The sequence below is a fragment of the Octopus bimaculoides genome, chromosome 11, assembly GCF_001194135.2.
Source record: "Octopus bimaculoides isolate UCB-OBI-ISO-001 chromosome 11, ASM119413v2, whole genome shotgun sequence".
NCBI lineage: Eukaryota > Metazoa > Mollusca > Cephalopoda > Octopoda > Octopodidae > Octopus > Octopus bimaculoides.
This window is the reverse complement of record NC_068991.1, coordinates 54,550,942-54,568,612: the sequence shown is the minus strand read 5'-3', so window position 1 is coordinate 54,568,612 and position 17,671 is coordinate 54,550,942. Positions and strand designations below refer to the sequence as shown.

The 17,671-nt window shown below is 35.6% G+C and overlaps 1 protein-coding gene across 16 annotated transcripts in view; it reads right to left on the bottom strand.

The window, feature by feature from the left end:
• LOC106881762 (ryanodine receptor 2) overlaps nt 1-17,671 on the bottom strand; it is a 381,060-nt gene that overhangs the window by 169,124 nt on the left and 194,265 nt on the right. For all 16 annotated transcript variants that reach the window (XM_014932251.2, XM_014932252.2, XM_014932258.2 and 13 more), the window contains 11 exons: nt 13,105-13,882; nt 12,283-12,463; nt 10,609-10,695; nt 8,875-9,061; nt 7,434-7,515; nt 6,127-6,248; nt 4,751-4,826; nt 3,754-3,930; nt 1,953-2,102; nt 1,243-1,358; nt 975-1,030 (listed from right to left, as the gene is read on the bottom strand). In XM_014932251.2, coding sequence (XP_014787737.1) covers nt 975-1,030; nt 1,243-1,358; nt 1,953-2,102; nt 3,754-3,930; nt 4,751-4,826; nt 6,127-6,248; nt 7,434-7,515; nt 8,875-9,061; nt 10,609-10,695; nt 12,283-12,463; nt 13,105-13,882 — 2,012 coding nt within the window. The remainder of the gene's footprint in view (nt 1-974; nt 1,031-1,242; nt 1,359-1,952; nt 2,103-3,753; nt 3,931-4,750; nt 4,827-6,126; nt 6,249-7,433; nt 7,516-8,874; nt 9,062-10,608; nt 10,696-12,282; nt 12,464-13,104; nt 13,883-17,671) is intronic.

Here is a 17,671-nt window from a genome sequence, read left to right as displayed (position 1 = left end):
ATATATATATATATATATATATATATATATATATATATAAGTGTGTGTGTGTGTAGAATCAGCACTACTTAACTAAGTGGTGGGAAGTGTTGTTTTAGTAAGAGGTCAAAAGAAGATCAAATTATGGTAGGAACTAGATGTGTGGGTGTATGCATTAGATGAATGGAAAAAGCATTGATGTTTTTGGTCTGCAAAATTGTATCATCATCATCACCATCATTTAATGTCATTTTCATGCCGGCATGGAGGACTGCATCAAGCTCCAAAGTCTGCTTTGGTATGGTTTCTAAGCCTGTTACATTTCCCAATGCCAACAACTTTATAACAATTGGTTACCTCCTATCTCCTTCAGCTTGCACCTTTATCGCACTTTAGCCTTTCAACACCTGGCCACCCATCTCCCCCTCCTTCAAATATTCCTCTTAATAGTGGGAACTTTTTCCAATTTCTGTCTTCCAAGTTACATGGTAACCACATTAATGCTGGTGGCACAAAAAAACAAAAAACAAAAAACAAAAAAAAACACCTAGTACACACCGTAAACTCTGTAAAATGGTTGGCATTAGGAAGGGCATCCAGCCATAGAGACCATGCCAAAAATGACATTGGAACTCAATGGAGCCCTGCGGTTCATTGGTTCCCTGTCAAACCATCCTACCCATGCCAGCATAGAAAGTGGACATTAAATAATGACAATGATGATGGCGCCACTGCTGCTGTCACTGATGATGATGATGATGATGATGATGATGATGAATGAATTCATTAGTGCCAATAATATATGAAATAATAAAAAATCAAACTCATGAAATTAAGAACATAAGAAGATATATACAGGCATAAATATTTTTTTAATACCTGTACTAGTTATGCTAGTAATACTAAAAATGAAAAAAAGGTTATGCTCAGTAATACTCTCTCTTTATTGTTGTTTAGAATTATGTTCCTTATCCAATTACTAAAAGACTACATACCTCAACTTTGACTGGTTCTGCCAACTCCATACTAAGTAAGCCATGTTTTACTGAAACTGATCAAAATAAGAATATATTAACAAGAAGCATTTCAATAAACATTTAAATATTAATTAAAAAAAGTCAATGAATTGTGTTTGAAATTATAATTACACCACAAACAGGGTTGTGTCATTAAGGAATTTGCTTTGCAGCCAAGGTGTATTGTATAATTTAGTGATAATTTTTTTTAGATAATTTCTAGCTTTAAGAAATAACAGAAATTTACCTCGTTCTCCATTAGGATCAAATGAAGGTGGATCAATGAGGCTTAGTAATATTATGAGATCATCATCGTTTAATAATCCCATCAGCAGAAGGTTGTCACAAACACGAAAGAGAGGACTAAAAATATGAAGAGGAAAATATGTATAGGGAGATATTTTAATGAATGAAATTCGGAAAAATGAAACAGCTTAATTAATAAAATTTGGAAGAAAATGAAAACATTCTGAATAATTATTCTGTTAGTTTTACTTATGTTTAAATATGGTAAATCTATAAATATCATTAGAATGACTCAAAATATTTGAACATTAAATATTGAAATAGCCATCTATGTAATATACTTAATGTATACACATTGATGTTATCTGTGGTGAATACCACAGTAACTGGCCAATCAGTTGTGTATATACATTATGTATAATATATAGATAGCTATTTGTATTATACTTTGTCAGTGTTTCAGTAGCATAAAACAGATTAAATACTGAATTTATATGTTTATTTAGATGGGTTTGCCTAAATAGCTTTACATATCCCTGGGTAAAGCAATGCACTGGAGCCTATAACATTTATTTATTGATAGAAAATTGTAACATATATAGATTAGCATCGAGCTCCTAGAACCCCTGAACAACTAGCTATGTGACCATGCCTTAAGATAACACTGTACATAGAAATAAAAGAAGCAAGAAGAATTTCTGCAATACTCACACAAAAAGATTTTCATTGCTTCCACCAATTGGATCTCTGATATGAGAAGCACCTTTTACAACAGCTTCATTCAAGGAGTATATTACATGTTGTTTTAGTTTATCCATTGGATAATATGGACAGAGAGACTCTTTGGGGATAGTTTTAGCTCTGAAAATATGAAACAAGAAATGAGATAGGCCAGCTTTATTAGAGTAAATTTCAGGAAAATACAAAAACAAAACAACATTTTCAATGCCTATACACTTGATGCTGAGTACTGAGTCACTGACAGATTAAACATTTATAATCTTTATATTGCTGATAAATGTAAAGGTATAATTAATATATCCTGCATGTGGAAAGCTTCCAATAAAAGTTATCAGGTTTTATACTCTTTATCATCTCCATCATCACTATTTAACCTCCATTTCCTCTGCTGACATAGGCTTCATGGTTTGACAAGAATTGATGGACTAGAGGACCACATGCAGTTCTACTGTCCGCTTTGGCAGGGTTTCCATGGCTGGATGTTGTTCCTAATGTTAACCACTTTACAGAATGTACTGGTTATTTTTTTTTACATGGCACTGGAACCAATGAGGTCATCAAGTGACTCACAAAATGTAATATGCTGCTTGGAAACAGATGAGGCTTGTTGACAGGAGGGGCATTTGGCTGTAGAAAATCTGCCTCAACAAATTCTATTTGACTCAGGCAAGCATGGATAAGTGGATATTAAAATGATGATGATGGTGATGAACAAAATGAACATTCTTTAAAAGACTGATTTAATGGTTATGGAATTGTAAGAAACTGCATTCTTTACCATCCAACTTAGTTTTGTAAGAGTCTTGGTTTTACTAAATTTCTGTGGTTTTAATTATTGCAACAGTAGCCCTCACATACATCAAACATAACAGAAAGAGCTCTATGAAGTCATACAGCTTGCTAGAAATGGCTGTGAAATCTCTCTCAGCCCATACCCTACATGAAGGTAAAAAAAAGAAAGAAAAATCCCATTAGAAAAATACATTTTGATGGGATCTATTTGTTTGGTTTCTAGACACTCTTGGATAGCTTATGAGGGAATCAGTGGAGTTTGGAATTGTCAGGTCTTTAAGGTGATTTTGTTACAAACCATCAACACCCCCAATGCTGCTAAGCAGGAAAGATTTCAGAGCAGCAACTACCAACTCTTTGGAATTGATTGGTCTTGCTCTCTGTTGGTTACAGTGATAAGTGTTCCAGTTGATCTGATCTGAATATTCACTACTGAAATTAGGTTGTCTAATATACTAGTATACCTTTTATATCATCAAATATGACCTCACACTGGCACTCCATCAGTTACAACACTGAGGGTTCCTGTTGATTTGGTCATGAAATTAACATGCAAGTGACTGAGCACTCCACACACTCATACACCCATAACATAGTTCACAGAAAGATTCAGCATGGCACAGTGTAACAAGGCTGGCTCTTTGAATTACAGGTACAACTCATTATTGTCAACTGAGTGAACTGGAGCAACAAGAAATGAAGTATCTTGCTCAAGGTTACAATGTACCATCAGGGAATGAACTCCTGACCTTCTGATCATTAGCCAAGTACACTGATTAGTAAAGGCTTGGATTATTATGATATCAGCAAGAAGATGTGGGTGATTAAGTTAGAGACTTGTCAAAATCTCTGGTGTGGATTGGAGAACTACGCTCTTTGATACTAGTACTGCCACTGCAGCAAAAATACCCCTCTCAATTAATTTTGATACTAATAAACCATTGATAAAGACTACAGTCTCAACTGAGAAGTTACAAACCTGTCTTCAATTTCTTTCTCAGTAGTGTAAAGGCAAGGACGAATTGATACACTATCTTCCACTTTTGGTATAGTATCACTTAATTTAAATGAAGTTGCCTCGACTGGTTTACGATATAAAGTTAAGGCTCTGGTTTTTTCACTGCGGGGTATGATGTATTCATTCTGAGTCATAAACCTGGGAAATTCATAAAAAAATTTTAATATATCACTTGAAATAAATCAGAAGAAAAAAATGCATAATTTTAGATAAAGTGAAATATGTGAAAACTTATTCATTAATAGAAGACTTATTTATTGATAAAATAAGTAAAGACTTATTTTATTAACCCTTAAGCATTCAGATTACTCTGTCAAATGTAATGCTTATTTAGTCACATTGCTTTGAATTAATCATGCATTGTTGTGTAGCTTTGAGGTTCTGACAATGTGATTATATATTTTTGAAATGACACTGTAGAGTAGGTGCGAGAGGCCAGATCTGACCTGTTTGAATATAAAACAGGTAGAAAATTTGCATTGGGTTGGATATGGCCAGTTTAAATGCAGAAGAGTTAAACCAATCAGCTGAACAGGGGTAAGGTTTCATAATTTGAGATCAAGTAAATAATTTAAAATGAAAACTATAATTTTATTAAACAAGTGGATGAACATGATAATTATATGAACATTATTATGGTTTCCTCTGCATAAACTTTAGAGTGAATTTATTCTTATATAAAGTGAAATGAATTCAAGTTTATTTTATCTCTTTAGCATTCAAAATACTCTATCAAATGTAATGTTTATTTATTCATATCATTTTGAATTAATCATGCATTAACTTGTAGCTTTGAGATTTCAATGACATGATTGTTTATTTTTAGAGTAACATTGTAAGGTAGGTGTGAGAGGTTTGATCTGATCAGTCTGAATATAAAACAGGCAAAATATTTTAGCTGGTTATGATCAGTTTAAATGCTAAAGGGTTAATTAAAATAGGATTTCTAAAATCTTACCTGGCTTTACTGTGATACTCCATGTGCATAGAAATTAGTAAACCATGAAATCCATGTCTTAAAGGACCTGACATATCTAATTAATTAAAATGAAATGTTGTATTTAGATTTGTGTAAACATAATGCTTAAACAAATTCTTCACTCTTGTACAAACACATACATACAGATTCACACATATATACAGATACACACACGTGTAAATACATACACATGCATGCAGAAACACACATACACACACACATATGTGCACACATACACCGCACACACACACACGCACACACACACACACACACACACACACATACACACACACACACACACCAGAAACTATTTAATCAATGTATTACTCTTGTGAAAACTTAAAATGGTAAAAACCAATAAAAGAAACTGAAAGACATAATGATGGTAGTGGAATGTAACGTCTGTTTTCCATGCTGGTATGGGTTGGACGATTTGACAAGATCTGATTAGACCTATGGGTGTGGGAAGGCTAGTAGTAAGAAAAGATATACATATGTAGCTGATGAAAAGTGCTACCCCCATAAAAGTGTTACCTGGGTGGATTGTTCCTTCCTCCAATGCTACTACAATTGAATTGAATCCACAATTGAATACACAAGCATTATACTAGATATATGCATGCTGAAAGTGAACAATCAAATCAGTAAGCAAGTATCATCATTCAACTATCTTGGAACTTTGATCTCAGAAGATACAAAATGTGTGAAGTAGATCAAAAAACAAATAGTGTTGGCAAAATCCACATTCTCTAAATTGTATAACATCTTGAGAAACTGTACTCTGAGCATCATGACCAAGATTCATATATTGGACTGCTATGTCTACCCTGTATTAATGTATGGAAGTGAGGTATGATCAATAACATAAAGAATGAGAAGGTACTTGGAGAGTTGTGAAATGCAGTTCTTTGACAGACAAAGTCTCTAATGGAGAAGTGATGATCCAGGCTGTGGTAAATAGGAAACTGTTTTGTGAGATAAGGGCCAAGCGACTGACATTTCTTGGTCATGTGATGAGGAAAGACAGCCTGGAGATGACCAGAAAGATAGAAGAGAAAAGAAGCAGAGAAAAGATATGGATGTCAAGCCTGATGAGTTGGTTGGAAAAGGCATTAAACATCAGGAAGTGGAACTGTTACAGAAAACAAATATCAGAGAACTGTGACTTATGTCCGACATTCTGGACATGGCACACCTAAAGTAAGTATAATGCTTGTGCTGACTGAAATAATGCAAGATTTAAACTCAAATATAGAAGGGTAATTTAGTTTAGTATTATATTATTTTTTTCAAATCATGAACCCTCCCTGCCACTATGCTGCATCCTAATAATAGCAAAAAGTGATTCAACTTACATTCACTTTCAATACAATAGTATAATTGTTTCTCATCAATGTGTCTGGTGAGTGCATGGGCAACTCGGTGATTGCCATGAGAACAGACTGCTTGGTACAAATCCAGTGTTCGTGCATGAAAGCTGTGAAAAAGAATAAGAAACACTTTTTATTAGCATATTAAGATAAAAGACAGACAGGTTAAAAAAATATTGCAGCTTTTGCTAGCTGACTATTGGTTACCAACTTTCATTTCACTCTCATCTCATCCAAGAGTTAATTGTTTGTTCTACACACTGCCCAACTAATCTGCAGTCCTCATTTGTAGCATCAACATCATCATCATCATCATCATCACCATTTAATGTCCATTTTCCATGCTGACATGAGTTGAACAGTTTAACAGGGGTTGGTAAGGCCACTTAACTCCATTGTCTGTTTTAGCATGCTTTCTACAGTTGGATGCCCTTCTTAATGTCAACCACTTTACAGAGTGTATTGTGTACTTTTTATGTGGCACCAGCACCAGTGCTTTTCTATGTGGCACCAGCACTGGTGCTTTTAATGTGACACCAGCACCAGTGTTTTTTATGTGGTACCAGCAACAGTGCCTTGTATGTGGAACCAGAACCAGTGCTTTTCTATGTGCAACAGAACCAGTGTTCTTTATGTAGTATCAGCACTGGTGCTTTTTCCATGGCATCATCACCAGTGCTTTTTTTGTGGCACCATCATCCATGCTTTCTATGTGGCACCATCGCCAGTGCTTTTTAGGAGATGCCAGCACTAGTGCATTTTATGTGGCACCAGCACCAGTACTTTTTACATGGCACCAGCATTGGTGCATTTTACATGGCAGGGTGATTGAGTAACTTACAAGATATTTCATCTCAAATTTGAAAATGATGAACAATCTTTTATGAAATAAATTTTAATTAAATTTTGTCATGGTATTCCCTTTGCAAAACACTGATCTAAATAATTCTTTCTGAATTTGGCACAAGCCCAGCAATTTAGAAAGAATTAGGCAAATTGATTACATTGACCCCAGTACTAGACTGGTATTTATTTGACCCACATCAATCCATCCAAAGGATGAAAGCAAAGTTGACCTTAGCAGGCTTTGAGCACAGAACATAAAGAATCAGAAGAAATGCTGCTAAACATTTTGTCTTGCATGATTCCACCAGCTCATTGCCCAATCATTCTAAATAACATAACTCCTTTCCCTTTCAGTTTTTTTTTCTGATATCTACCTGATTTATACAAATATTTAACAAAACACTGCTTATATCCAATATAAAAAAAAACAAATAAAAATGAATTACTTCAGTAATAATGGATGTTCTATAAGTTCTAGCACATCAAGACAACTATCTTCTTCTGGTATGTAAACAGCCATCATAGAAACTGAAACAATAGATTGTAATTATCTCAATTAGGCATTAAATAGCAATGTGATTTTCATGTTAAATTTTAAAACAGGAATAGTAAAAACTATCAAAAAGTTGAGAAGAAAAATTACTTTCAAAATTGTTGTTAATTTTCCTGACTATTTCTATTAATCATAGGTTTACAACTTAGAATTAAATTATTATTTAATTTTCAACCAATGTGTTGTAAATGAAATATTTCAACAACAACAATGACGACGACGATGACAACAACAATAATAATAATAATTTTATTTGTTTTTTAATTTAGAATTGTCATGAGGGCAGAGCATGCCCAATAAATTATAAAAGTTTTGTCTTGGTATAAAAAAATGGGTTACAGCAAATATTCTGCTTGATATTGCAGGTTTGCTTTGTCAGTCACTTGACCATAACCAGTTGATCATGGCACTTAGTAGTTTACAATATGTGCACCTCTGATCACTAGCAGGAGTAGTGAGACAGCATCATAGCTGTGTGTTGAGAGGGATTATTTGGGGTTTGAATAATTCACCTCAGGAAAAATGGGTGTTTTGTTCATCATCCTTAAACAAACTTTATTCAGGGACGTTTTGAGCAGGATGGGCTACTCAGCCTGAAAAGAATTCTAACTGGGCCCCATTAGCAAGGTCATGTTTTTTTTCTCTTGATATGAGGTCATCATGTTATGCATACATGGTTGTGATGCATGTGCCTACTATATCCTTATCAGATGGGTAGTCAAGATGGTTATATTGGACTTCATATATATATACCCCAGTATCACTTTAATAGCATGCGCTGCTCACTCATTCTATAATAGTAATAATGGTTTCAAATTTTGGTACAAGGCCAGTAGGTTTGGGGGAGGAGACAAGCCAATTACATTGATCCCAGTGTTCAACTGGTGTTTATTTTATTGACCCTGAAAGAACAAAAGGCATAGTTGACCTTGGCGGAATTTGAACTTAGCACGTAGAGATGGACAAAATGTCACTAAGCATTTTGCCTGGCATGGTAACGATTATGCTAGCTCACCACCTTATTCAATAATAATAATAATGATGATGATAATAATAATAATAATAATAATAATAATAATAATAATAATAATAATAATAATAATAATAATAATGATAATAATAATAATCCTTTCGACTAAAGGCACAAGGCCTGAAATTTGGCGGGAGGGGACTAGTCGATTACATCAATCCCAGTGTTTCACTTGTACTTAATTTATCAACACCGAAAGGATGAAAGGCAAAGTCAACCTTGGTGGAATTTGAACTCAGAACATTAGGACAGATGAAATGATAATAATAATAATAAACATAATAAATACATATAATTGACTGACCTGGTTCGTCACATACCAAACTCCAGCCTCGTACTTCTGACATCTTTATAGAATGTGATTTGAGGGATGTATTTGGGACTCTTGCCCAATGTGAAGGTTTTATTACTTGTAAATCTAAGCGTGGTGGACAGGCAGGTTGGATAGATTTAGGGCCACGGAACAGGGCAGCAGATAAGGGCAAAGTATTCTGAAATAGAAAAATTATATTCAATGAAATCCACTATTTACATTTGCTATTATTTTTTAACATTTGCTTTTATTTTTGGCAGGGCTATTTATTTTTTGCTTGTATTTGACTTGAACTCAGATCCAAAGTCCTTCATCCATTTCTTTAAGACTTCATTAAAGGAAGCTGTAAATTTGACAGATTAAATTTATTACTCTTTTACCTTTTTTTTTTCAGACATGGGACTGTGACCGTGCTGGGCCTCTGCCTTGGCGGATATTTAGTTGAACAAATCAATGCCAGTACTTATTTAAAAAAAATTTGGTGTGTATTCTATTGGTCACTTTTGCCATACTGCTAAGTCACAGGCATGTAAACGAACTGACAACAGTTGTCAAGTTGTAGTGGCTGAGACAAGCACAGACATAAAGACACATGCACACACATATGATGGGATTCCACACAGTTTCCTTCTAACATGTTTGCTCACAAGGCATTGCTTGACATGGAGATATTGTAGAGGAAATTTACCCAAGGTGCTGTGCAATGGGACTGAACCAAAAACCACGTGGTTGCAAAGTGAGCTTCTAAATCTTAGTTGCACAGTTATATAAATCTTGACACTCTTATATCTGTTACCTTCTCTATCTGAACCACAGACAAGGATACATGAACACTTTGACACACACATATACACATGACAGACTTTTAGATTCCACCTACCAAGTTCACTCACAAGGCTTGAGGCTATAGTAGAAGACAATTACCCAAGGTGTTACACAGTGGGACTGAACCTGATGCCAACTGGATGGCAAGCAATCTTTTAACCATAGCCATGCCTGCATCTGTTTATGCATATAATACTAAGTCCTTCATTTGCAACACTTTCATCATATAATTTGTTTTAAGGTGATAGACAGGTAGAAATAGTAAGACCCTTGACCAAATATATTTCAATACTTGTAAAATAATTCCATTTGGATTTAAGATGCATAATAGGATTATTAAACTGTACTTTACAGTTTCTTTCTTCCATCAATCATGTGAAGGCACTTGGTCTACTGATTAGGGTATTTGGCTCATGATCGTAAGGTTGTGAGTTCAATTCTCAGTGGTGCATTATGTCTTTGAGCAAGACACTTTATTTCATATTACTCTAGTGCACTCAACTGGGAAAAATAAGTTGTACCTGTAATTCAAAGGTCCAGTTTTATCACATTCTGTGTCATGCTGAATCTCCCTGAGAACTATATTAATTTTACACTGTGGAGTGGTTAGCCACCTCCACATTAATCTCAAGAGCAGGCTGTTCCATTGATTGTATAAACTGGAAACCTTGTCATCATAACCAACAGAGTGCCAGTTATTTCATCAACCTCAGAATAATAAAATGTAAATTTGACCTCATCAAGAAATTGAAGATACTCAAAGAAAGGAAATAACTTTTCAAGACATAAATGAACATGATAAATATCAATGGCAGTGCCCCAGCATGACCAGAGCTTATGGGCTGAAGCAAATAAAAGGTAAAAATATACATAAAATAAATGCATGTTAAAACTTCTTACTTTTGTCCGTCCTAATTCAAACTGGAACATTTCTTTGATTGTTGGTTCAAAAATTACAGCTGGAAAAAGTTTGGTTCCAGGTTCAACCTGAAATAAAGACATAATAGATTTAATATCATGTAATAATTGTAACATCATATGCTAAATATAAAGAAGGTAATATTTATCCCTACGTAAAAGTGGATGTTGTGTTAGAACATGGAATACTCTGATAGTTACCATGAGAGAATCTCTCATATGGACTTGTGGCGCATATAATCACTTGTGTTTATATTGCTAGAGGGAGATAATCATCTGCCATCACCACCAGGACTATCAGATCATGTGATTTCGACCTTCCTTGGTTTTGTCAATGGTAGATGCTTGAAAGCTAGGGAGTGTGTAAACGTAATAGGGTAATGAGAGGAGGAAATCTATCTCTTTCTCCCTTCTTATATATAAAAAGTAAACCCCACTTCGGTCATGAATGACCATGGGATTGCACCTGGAAAGTTCCCCCTTGAGGCACAAACCCAGGCAAGATTGTTTATGGAAGACCAGCAGTCATCCATGCATATCAGCCTCCCCTCTCCATGCCACCAATGTTATTCAAAGGAAAGACAAAGGCCAATACAGCTTGGCACCAGTGACATCACGACTCATTTCTACAGCTGAGTGAACTGGAGCAATGTGAAAATAAAGTGTCTTGCTCAAGAACACAACACATAGCCTGGTCTGGGAATTGAACTCACTACTTTATGATTGTGAGCCCAACACTCTAACCACTAAGCCATCACCTTCACTATATCCATACATCCATCCATCTATCTATCTATCTATCTATCTATCTATCTATCTATCTATCTATCTATCTATCTATCTATCTATCTATCTATCTATCCATCCATCTATCTATCTATCTATCTATCTATGTAACCTCGTGGGCATCGGTACCATTTTCCTCTTTCTCCGTTCTTCCATTCTCCGAACTTTCCATCTTTCCGACGAAGGGCTACGCCCAAAACGTCATACACTCTCTCTTTCCTTTCCTCAGCGTCCAATAATACTATCCATATCACGTCCTCACTTTGTTGTTTTTTTGTTTTTTTGTTATTGTTTTTTTGAACTATATACATACACACACATCATCATCATTTAACATCCATTTTTCATTCTAGGTTGTATTTATGTAGAGAAGAATCTGCAGCTGATCTCCATCTTAAAGAAACTCTTTCATTCCTCACAGCAAATCATCTCAGTGAAACCTTCTTATAACTCTCTTATGTATTAATATTTACTGGTGAGCTGGCAGAATTGTTACCATATCAGACAAAATACTTAGTGGCATTTCTTCCAACTTTAGGCTCCGAGTTCAAATACTGCTGTGATTCACTTCGTATTTCATCCCTTCAGGGTCAATAAAATAAATACCAGCTGAGCACTGGGGTCTATGTAATCAACTTATCTCCACCACCAGAAATTGTTGGCCTTGTGTCAAAATGTAAAACCAATATTTACCAATATAGATCAGCACTAATTTCATTGAATTCTAGATTTTTACCAGATTTTAAAGAATGGCATTAGAGAGGGAAATAGGTTGCAACAATCTGCTCCTACAGATTAATGTAATAAAAACATATTACAACAAAATGAAAACTTGTAAGAAAAACAAACACAAAAAATTTGAACGATTACCTGGTATTTATTTGCCACCTCCTTTCCATTAACACTAAAACTTAATATTCCTGTGGCTGTATCAATGTAGCAGCCAATAACAAGACCTGGTGAGGATTTTTTGCTTGATTCTTCATGAGTTCCACCATAACGCTGTTGTAATACACCTGCACATACCATATAACAGTTTTTGCGGCTTACACTGGAATGAAAGAACATAAAACATTAACCATCATCACAACCACCATCACCACCACCACCACCACCACCATCATTACTAACATGATCATCATTATTACAGTCATCTTCACATCTGTTTTCTCATGCTTGTGTGGATGGGATATAAAAAGTAAATGTATTTATTTTCTATTGTTATATTTCAGGATGGTCATTTTCCAAAATTTTTTTCTTGCCAAATATTTGGCAAGGAAAAAAAATATGACCATCCTGAAATATAACAATATCTGTTTCAACACATAGTTTCACACCAGGAATCTTTCGAAACAAATTCATAAACATATTTATTTCCCTTATTCTAATGCTATGATGAACGATGTAGTTATTTAGGTCTTAAAAGAGATAATCACCACAAATGGTCAGATGTTAGTGTAATTAAAGTAATTTAGACAATATGCTGAATATTTGATGAATGATATTTTTAAAATCAAATAATATACATTATATAATTATTGATAAAAATATTTTGCATTTAAAAAATATTCAAATATTTTGTTATTTAGTACCAGATACTTCATAAATTATAAAAATCTGTATCAGTACCTTGTATGCTACTTATGGTATAAATAATAGCAACACTAGTAATAAAAGTAAAAATAGGATTACCTTTGTCTGTATTTATATTCTACATCTTGGGTTGAGATGATGACATTCCTGATCTTCTTCATATCGAAGGACCTGCCTCCCATGTGAAAGCCAGGGGTCACCCAACCAACATATAGCTGATTGGGGTCCTGCCCAGGGAAGATGCGTACAGAATAGTAATATTCATGCATAGTTTCAGTCAAGGCATTCATTTCAGCAATTTCAGCCTCGGACATTTCATAGTCGGAACCCATAGAGACATTGCTGAATCCATGGTGTATATCTTTGACATCCTGAAACTCATATGGAATCAATCCATCAGGACCTTCGATATTAATTGCAGGGCTGCCACCTTCCACATTACCCTTTTGAATATTCTGAGAACCAGCTATAGATCTGTTGGAGCGTTGAGACCTGCCAAGTTTGCCAGGCTTCAATGAATCGAGTGTTTTAGATTTCATATCTCGAGGAGTTGGAGAAGGTTCCCTGGATTTTGATCTTCGAAACAGTGTTGCGAATGGTGACTTGGAATTTTTAGCTGCTTTGCTGGCCTTTGGATCACTGAGTTTTTCAGCCAAAAGAGAAAGTTTGGAAGTAGATTTCTTTCTCTCATTATCAATTCCTAAATAGCTGTCGACCAAATGAGACTCACTCGCTGCAGTCTTCATGCCGGGAAGACTAGAATCATGCAGAGTTGGTTCATCTAAAGAATGGTGGGCATTTTTGTTCCTCAAAAAGGATGTTCTTCTTTGATCAGCATCAGACAGAGATTCGTCACCAGCATAGTCATGATGAAGTGCTATGAAAATCAAAATAAAAAGAACATTCCATTATAAGAAATAGAACTTTGAAGTTTCAGTTTTATAAGAACTGGCTTGACAATTTCTTCAGACATACTAACCATAACATTGTCGAAAAATCTTGATAACCATTTAAAACACATGTAATTGTTATATTCACATTAATTTTATTTCATGATAGTGTTGAGTACTTTAAAGCAATGATTCTATACCTGGAGTGACAGTGCATGACCTAGTGTTTAGGGTGCAGGATCTAGTGGTTACAGTGTTGTATGCATGATTGCAAAATCTTGGTTTTGGTTCCTAGACTAGTTGGTGTTGTGTTCTTGAGCAAAATACTTCACTTTATGCTGCTTCTGTCCACTCAGCCATAAGAGAGTAACTCTGCGATGAATTGACATCCTATCCAGGGGGAAATATTGTGATCTCAGTCATTTATACACCATGGAAACTGAATAACTGACCCAATGAGTCCTAGGACTTGAGACCACTAGCATAGCTAGATAGGGTGGAGTGGGCGGTCCACTCTGGGTGATGCTTTTCTGGGAATGGCACCACTTTTGAGTCTGCTGTAGGCAATATGTATTTTTTGTGCCCAAACTGAAGGGCTATCTGGGTGACACACACTCTAGCTACACTACTGCTTGAGGCAGTACTTAACCTGGCCAAGAGTACTCATCTGAGTATGTTCTAAGCTGACAAGGAGATGGCAAATATCAAGAGCTGCTATAGAAGGCATTGAGTGTAAAAGGGTTTGGATCTTCTATGGAAAATAAAATATTCAAACTTGGAACAAAAAATTTTCAAAGTAATTTGTCTTTGGATTAAAATATGAGAATATTGTGTTATCACTAAGTAGACTGATAATGAGTCAAGGTTCAATATAATTTCATTATATAAGGTCTTGCTGTTTTTGGTAATTTTCATAAGTATTTAACATGTAAATATCTAAAAAGCAGCATATGCTGGATTGGATTGTTGAAGAAAACATGCGTAATAAACCACTGCACAAAATTAGCTTTATCATCATCATCATCATTGAATGTCTGTTTTCCATTCTGGTAAAGACTAGATGGTTTGACAGGAGCCAATGAGTCAGAGGATGGCTCCAAGCTCAAATATCTGCTTTGGTATAGTTTCTGCATTTGGATGCCCTTCCCAATTCCAACCACTTTACAGAGTGGACTGGGTATTTTTGTCTACATGACACCAACACCGATGAGGTTTCCAATAACTGAGGAGTAGTATAGGGGGAGGGGGCTTTATACCAGGTGATGAGAAGTTAAAGTATGATAGAGACGAAGGTACAGGTGTTTTGCTGCAGGAGAGATACATTCTACCCCTGTTGGAAAAGAGAATGAAGATGGCAGCAACGATGTGTTGAGGTGTTTTCTTAAGTTGCAGGAAGGTGAATATAAGGGCAGTTTGATTAAAATTATCAAGTGCCTAGTTTTTTTTGTGCAAAACATTTACAAGTAGGGTGTGTGTTTGTAAAAAGCCATTTAGAGAAAAGGGACTTTAAATTCCAAAGGTCTGAGAACCATTGCTATAAAATGGCAACAAACTTCAGCATTGAAAGTTGCACAAACACCAAAAAGGGGTATCACTGCATAGTGTCAAAAATCCCAACATTGCCATCAGAATACAGGACCAGATACCGCAACAGCTTGGGTTTCAAGGACCCACAGCTCTTCAATATCCCCTCAAAAATCCTGAAAGACCTGCATGGCATAGATGTAGGTGTCTTCAAAACAAAACTGGATCTCTTCCTGTCAAGGGTTCCAGATGAGCCTACCGCACAGCAGGAAAAACAGATGAGGGCAACAGCATCAAACTCCCTCATTCACCAAATGCCACATATCAGAGGAGGTTTCAAGTAGTGAAGGTATAGCAAAGCTAACAGTGGTGCCCCAACATGGCCACAACTCTCAAACTGAAACTAGTTAAAGAGTTAAGTATTATGATACATCTACAACCTAGTCATTAGTATAATTTTATTACAGTGGCTGTTGAAAGGGAATTTTCTTTGAGACTTTATAGAGTACATCATAACTTTAACATTTACCTTTCCAGGCCTGCATAGGTCAGACAGAATTTGTAAGGCAGATCTGCTACAGGTGAATTCCCTTCCTGTTGCCAGCTCTCACCTCTTTCCAAGCAAGATATCATTTCCTCATGACTAAACATGTTTCCACAGAAGATTAGGCATGAAGACACTGCTTGTATGACAGTGACATTCATTTACAACTATTGCACAATGTCAAGACAAGAAGACACAAACACACACATATACATACACACATACAAACATAAATGTGTGTGCGTGCATACACACACACACACACACACACACACACACACATGCATATGATGAACTTCTGTCAATCAGAGCTGAGGAACATAGCTCAACAAGAGAGTGAGCCTCCATGCAGTTGCTTGATTTGTCGGTAATAGAAGCTAAATATCTCTTAAATCATTCCCTACTGTCTTAAAAAGAAAAGGACACATTGACTAGCATGGTCCTGAATAAAAGATGTGATGGTCACTGTTGGAATGTTTTTGATCATGTTTGTTTAATCAGGGTTACACTAAGTCTAAGCAGCAACATCAACACCATCAACAACATCAACACCATCTATAACAACAACAACAACAACACTGAGACTATACCAACGTTCTAATTACAATCAAGTGGTCAACAGTCCAATGCTTCAACACCTATCAGTCTTGATTATTTCTTTTTCTTTGTTGCTGCAATTAATTTTAATCCACCTCAGATTATTTTTGCTTTGAGTTACCATATTTACTTGTGTATAAGTTGCACTCCTAATTTAGTTATTAAAGCTTGATACGAAAATTTTTTCCCCTTTGTTTTCAAAACGGTTTTAGCTTTGACCCTATGTATAAGATGCAGCCCACTTTTCTTTAGTAAAAATCAAGTATAAACTAGGAAAACTTTTACACAGGCAAATATGATACTTTTTCTATTGTATTTTTGTCATTATCCTCATTTCTTCTTCTTCTTCTTCTTCTTCTTCTTCTTCTTCTTCTTCTTCTTCTTCTTCTTCTTCTTCTTCTTCTTCTTCTTCTTCTTCTTCTTCTTCTTCTTCTTCTTCTTCTTCTTCCTCTTCTTCTTCTTCTTTTGCCTTTGCAAACTGTATCCAAGTTTCAACCAGAGATGTTAATTATTATTACTATTATTAATTGTCTTTGCACAGCTTCTAACGCTGGGGGATGTAGTACAATGTCAGCTGTTCACTACCAGTGAACTAAGGTAACACCTCCTATTTTTCGAGCACCTTCTGGAGTATTCGAGCGGTTCCAAGCAGTGCTGTTTTCTGCAAATGCTCCACCCTTATTGCACCCCCTATTTGTTCCATGTACTTCTCGAGATTTTTGCTCGCTGTTCCCAGGGCTCTGACAATTATTGGTACTACTGCTACCTTTCTCATCGACCACAACTGCTTAATTTCCCAAGCTAACCTGTTATATCTCTCAACTTTTCTTTCTTCCTTATCGCATACCTTGTTGTCAGCTGGGCATGCTATGTCTATGATCCAGCATAGTTTGTTTTCTTTCTCAATTAAGACTATGTCCGGTTTCCTATTCTCAATCTCATGGTCGCACTGAATCATAAAATCCCAAAGGATCTTTGCATTTCTGTTTTCAACAATGCCTTCAAGTTTGTGGTCGTACCAATTTTTTGCTCTGTCAAGTCCATACTTGTTGCAAAGTGTCCAATGGACAAGCCTGGCTATATTGTCGTGGTGTCTCTTATATTCCTTCTG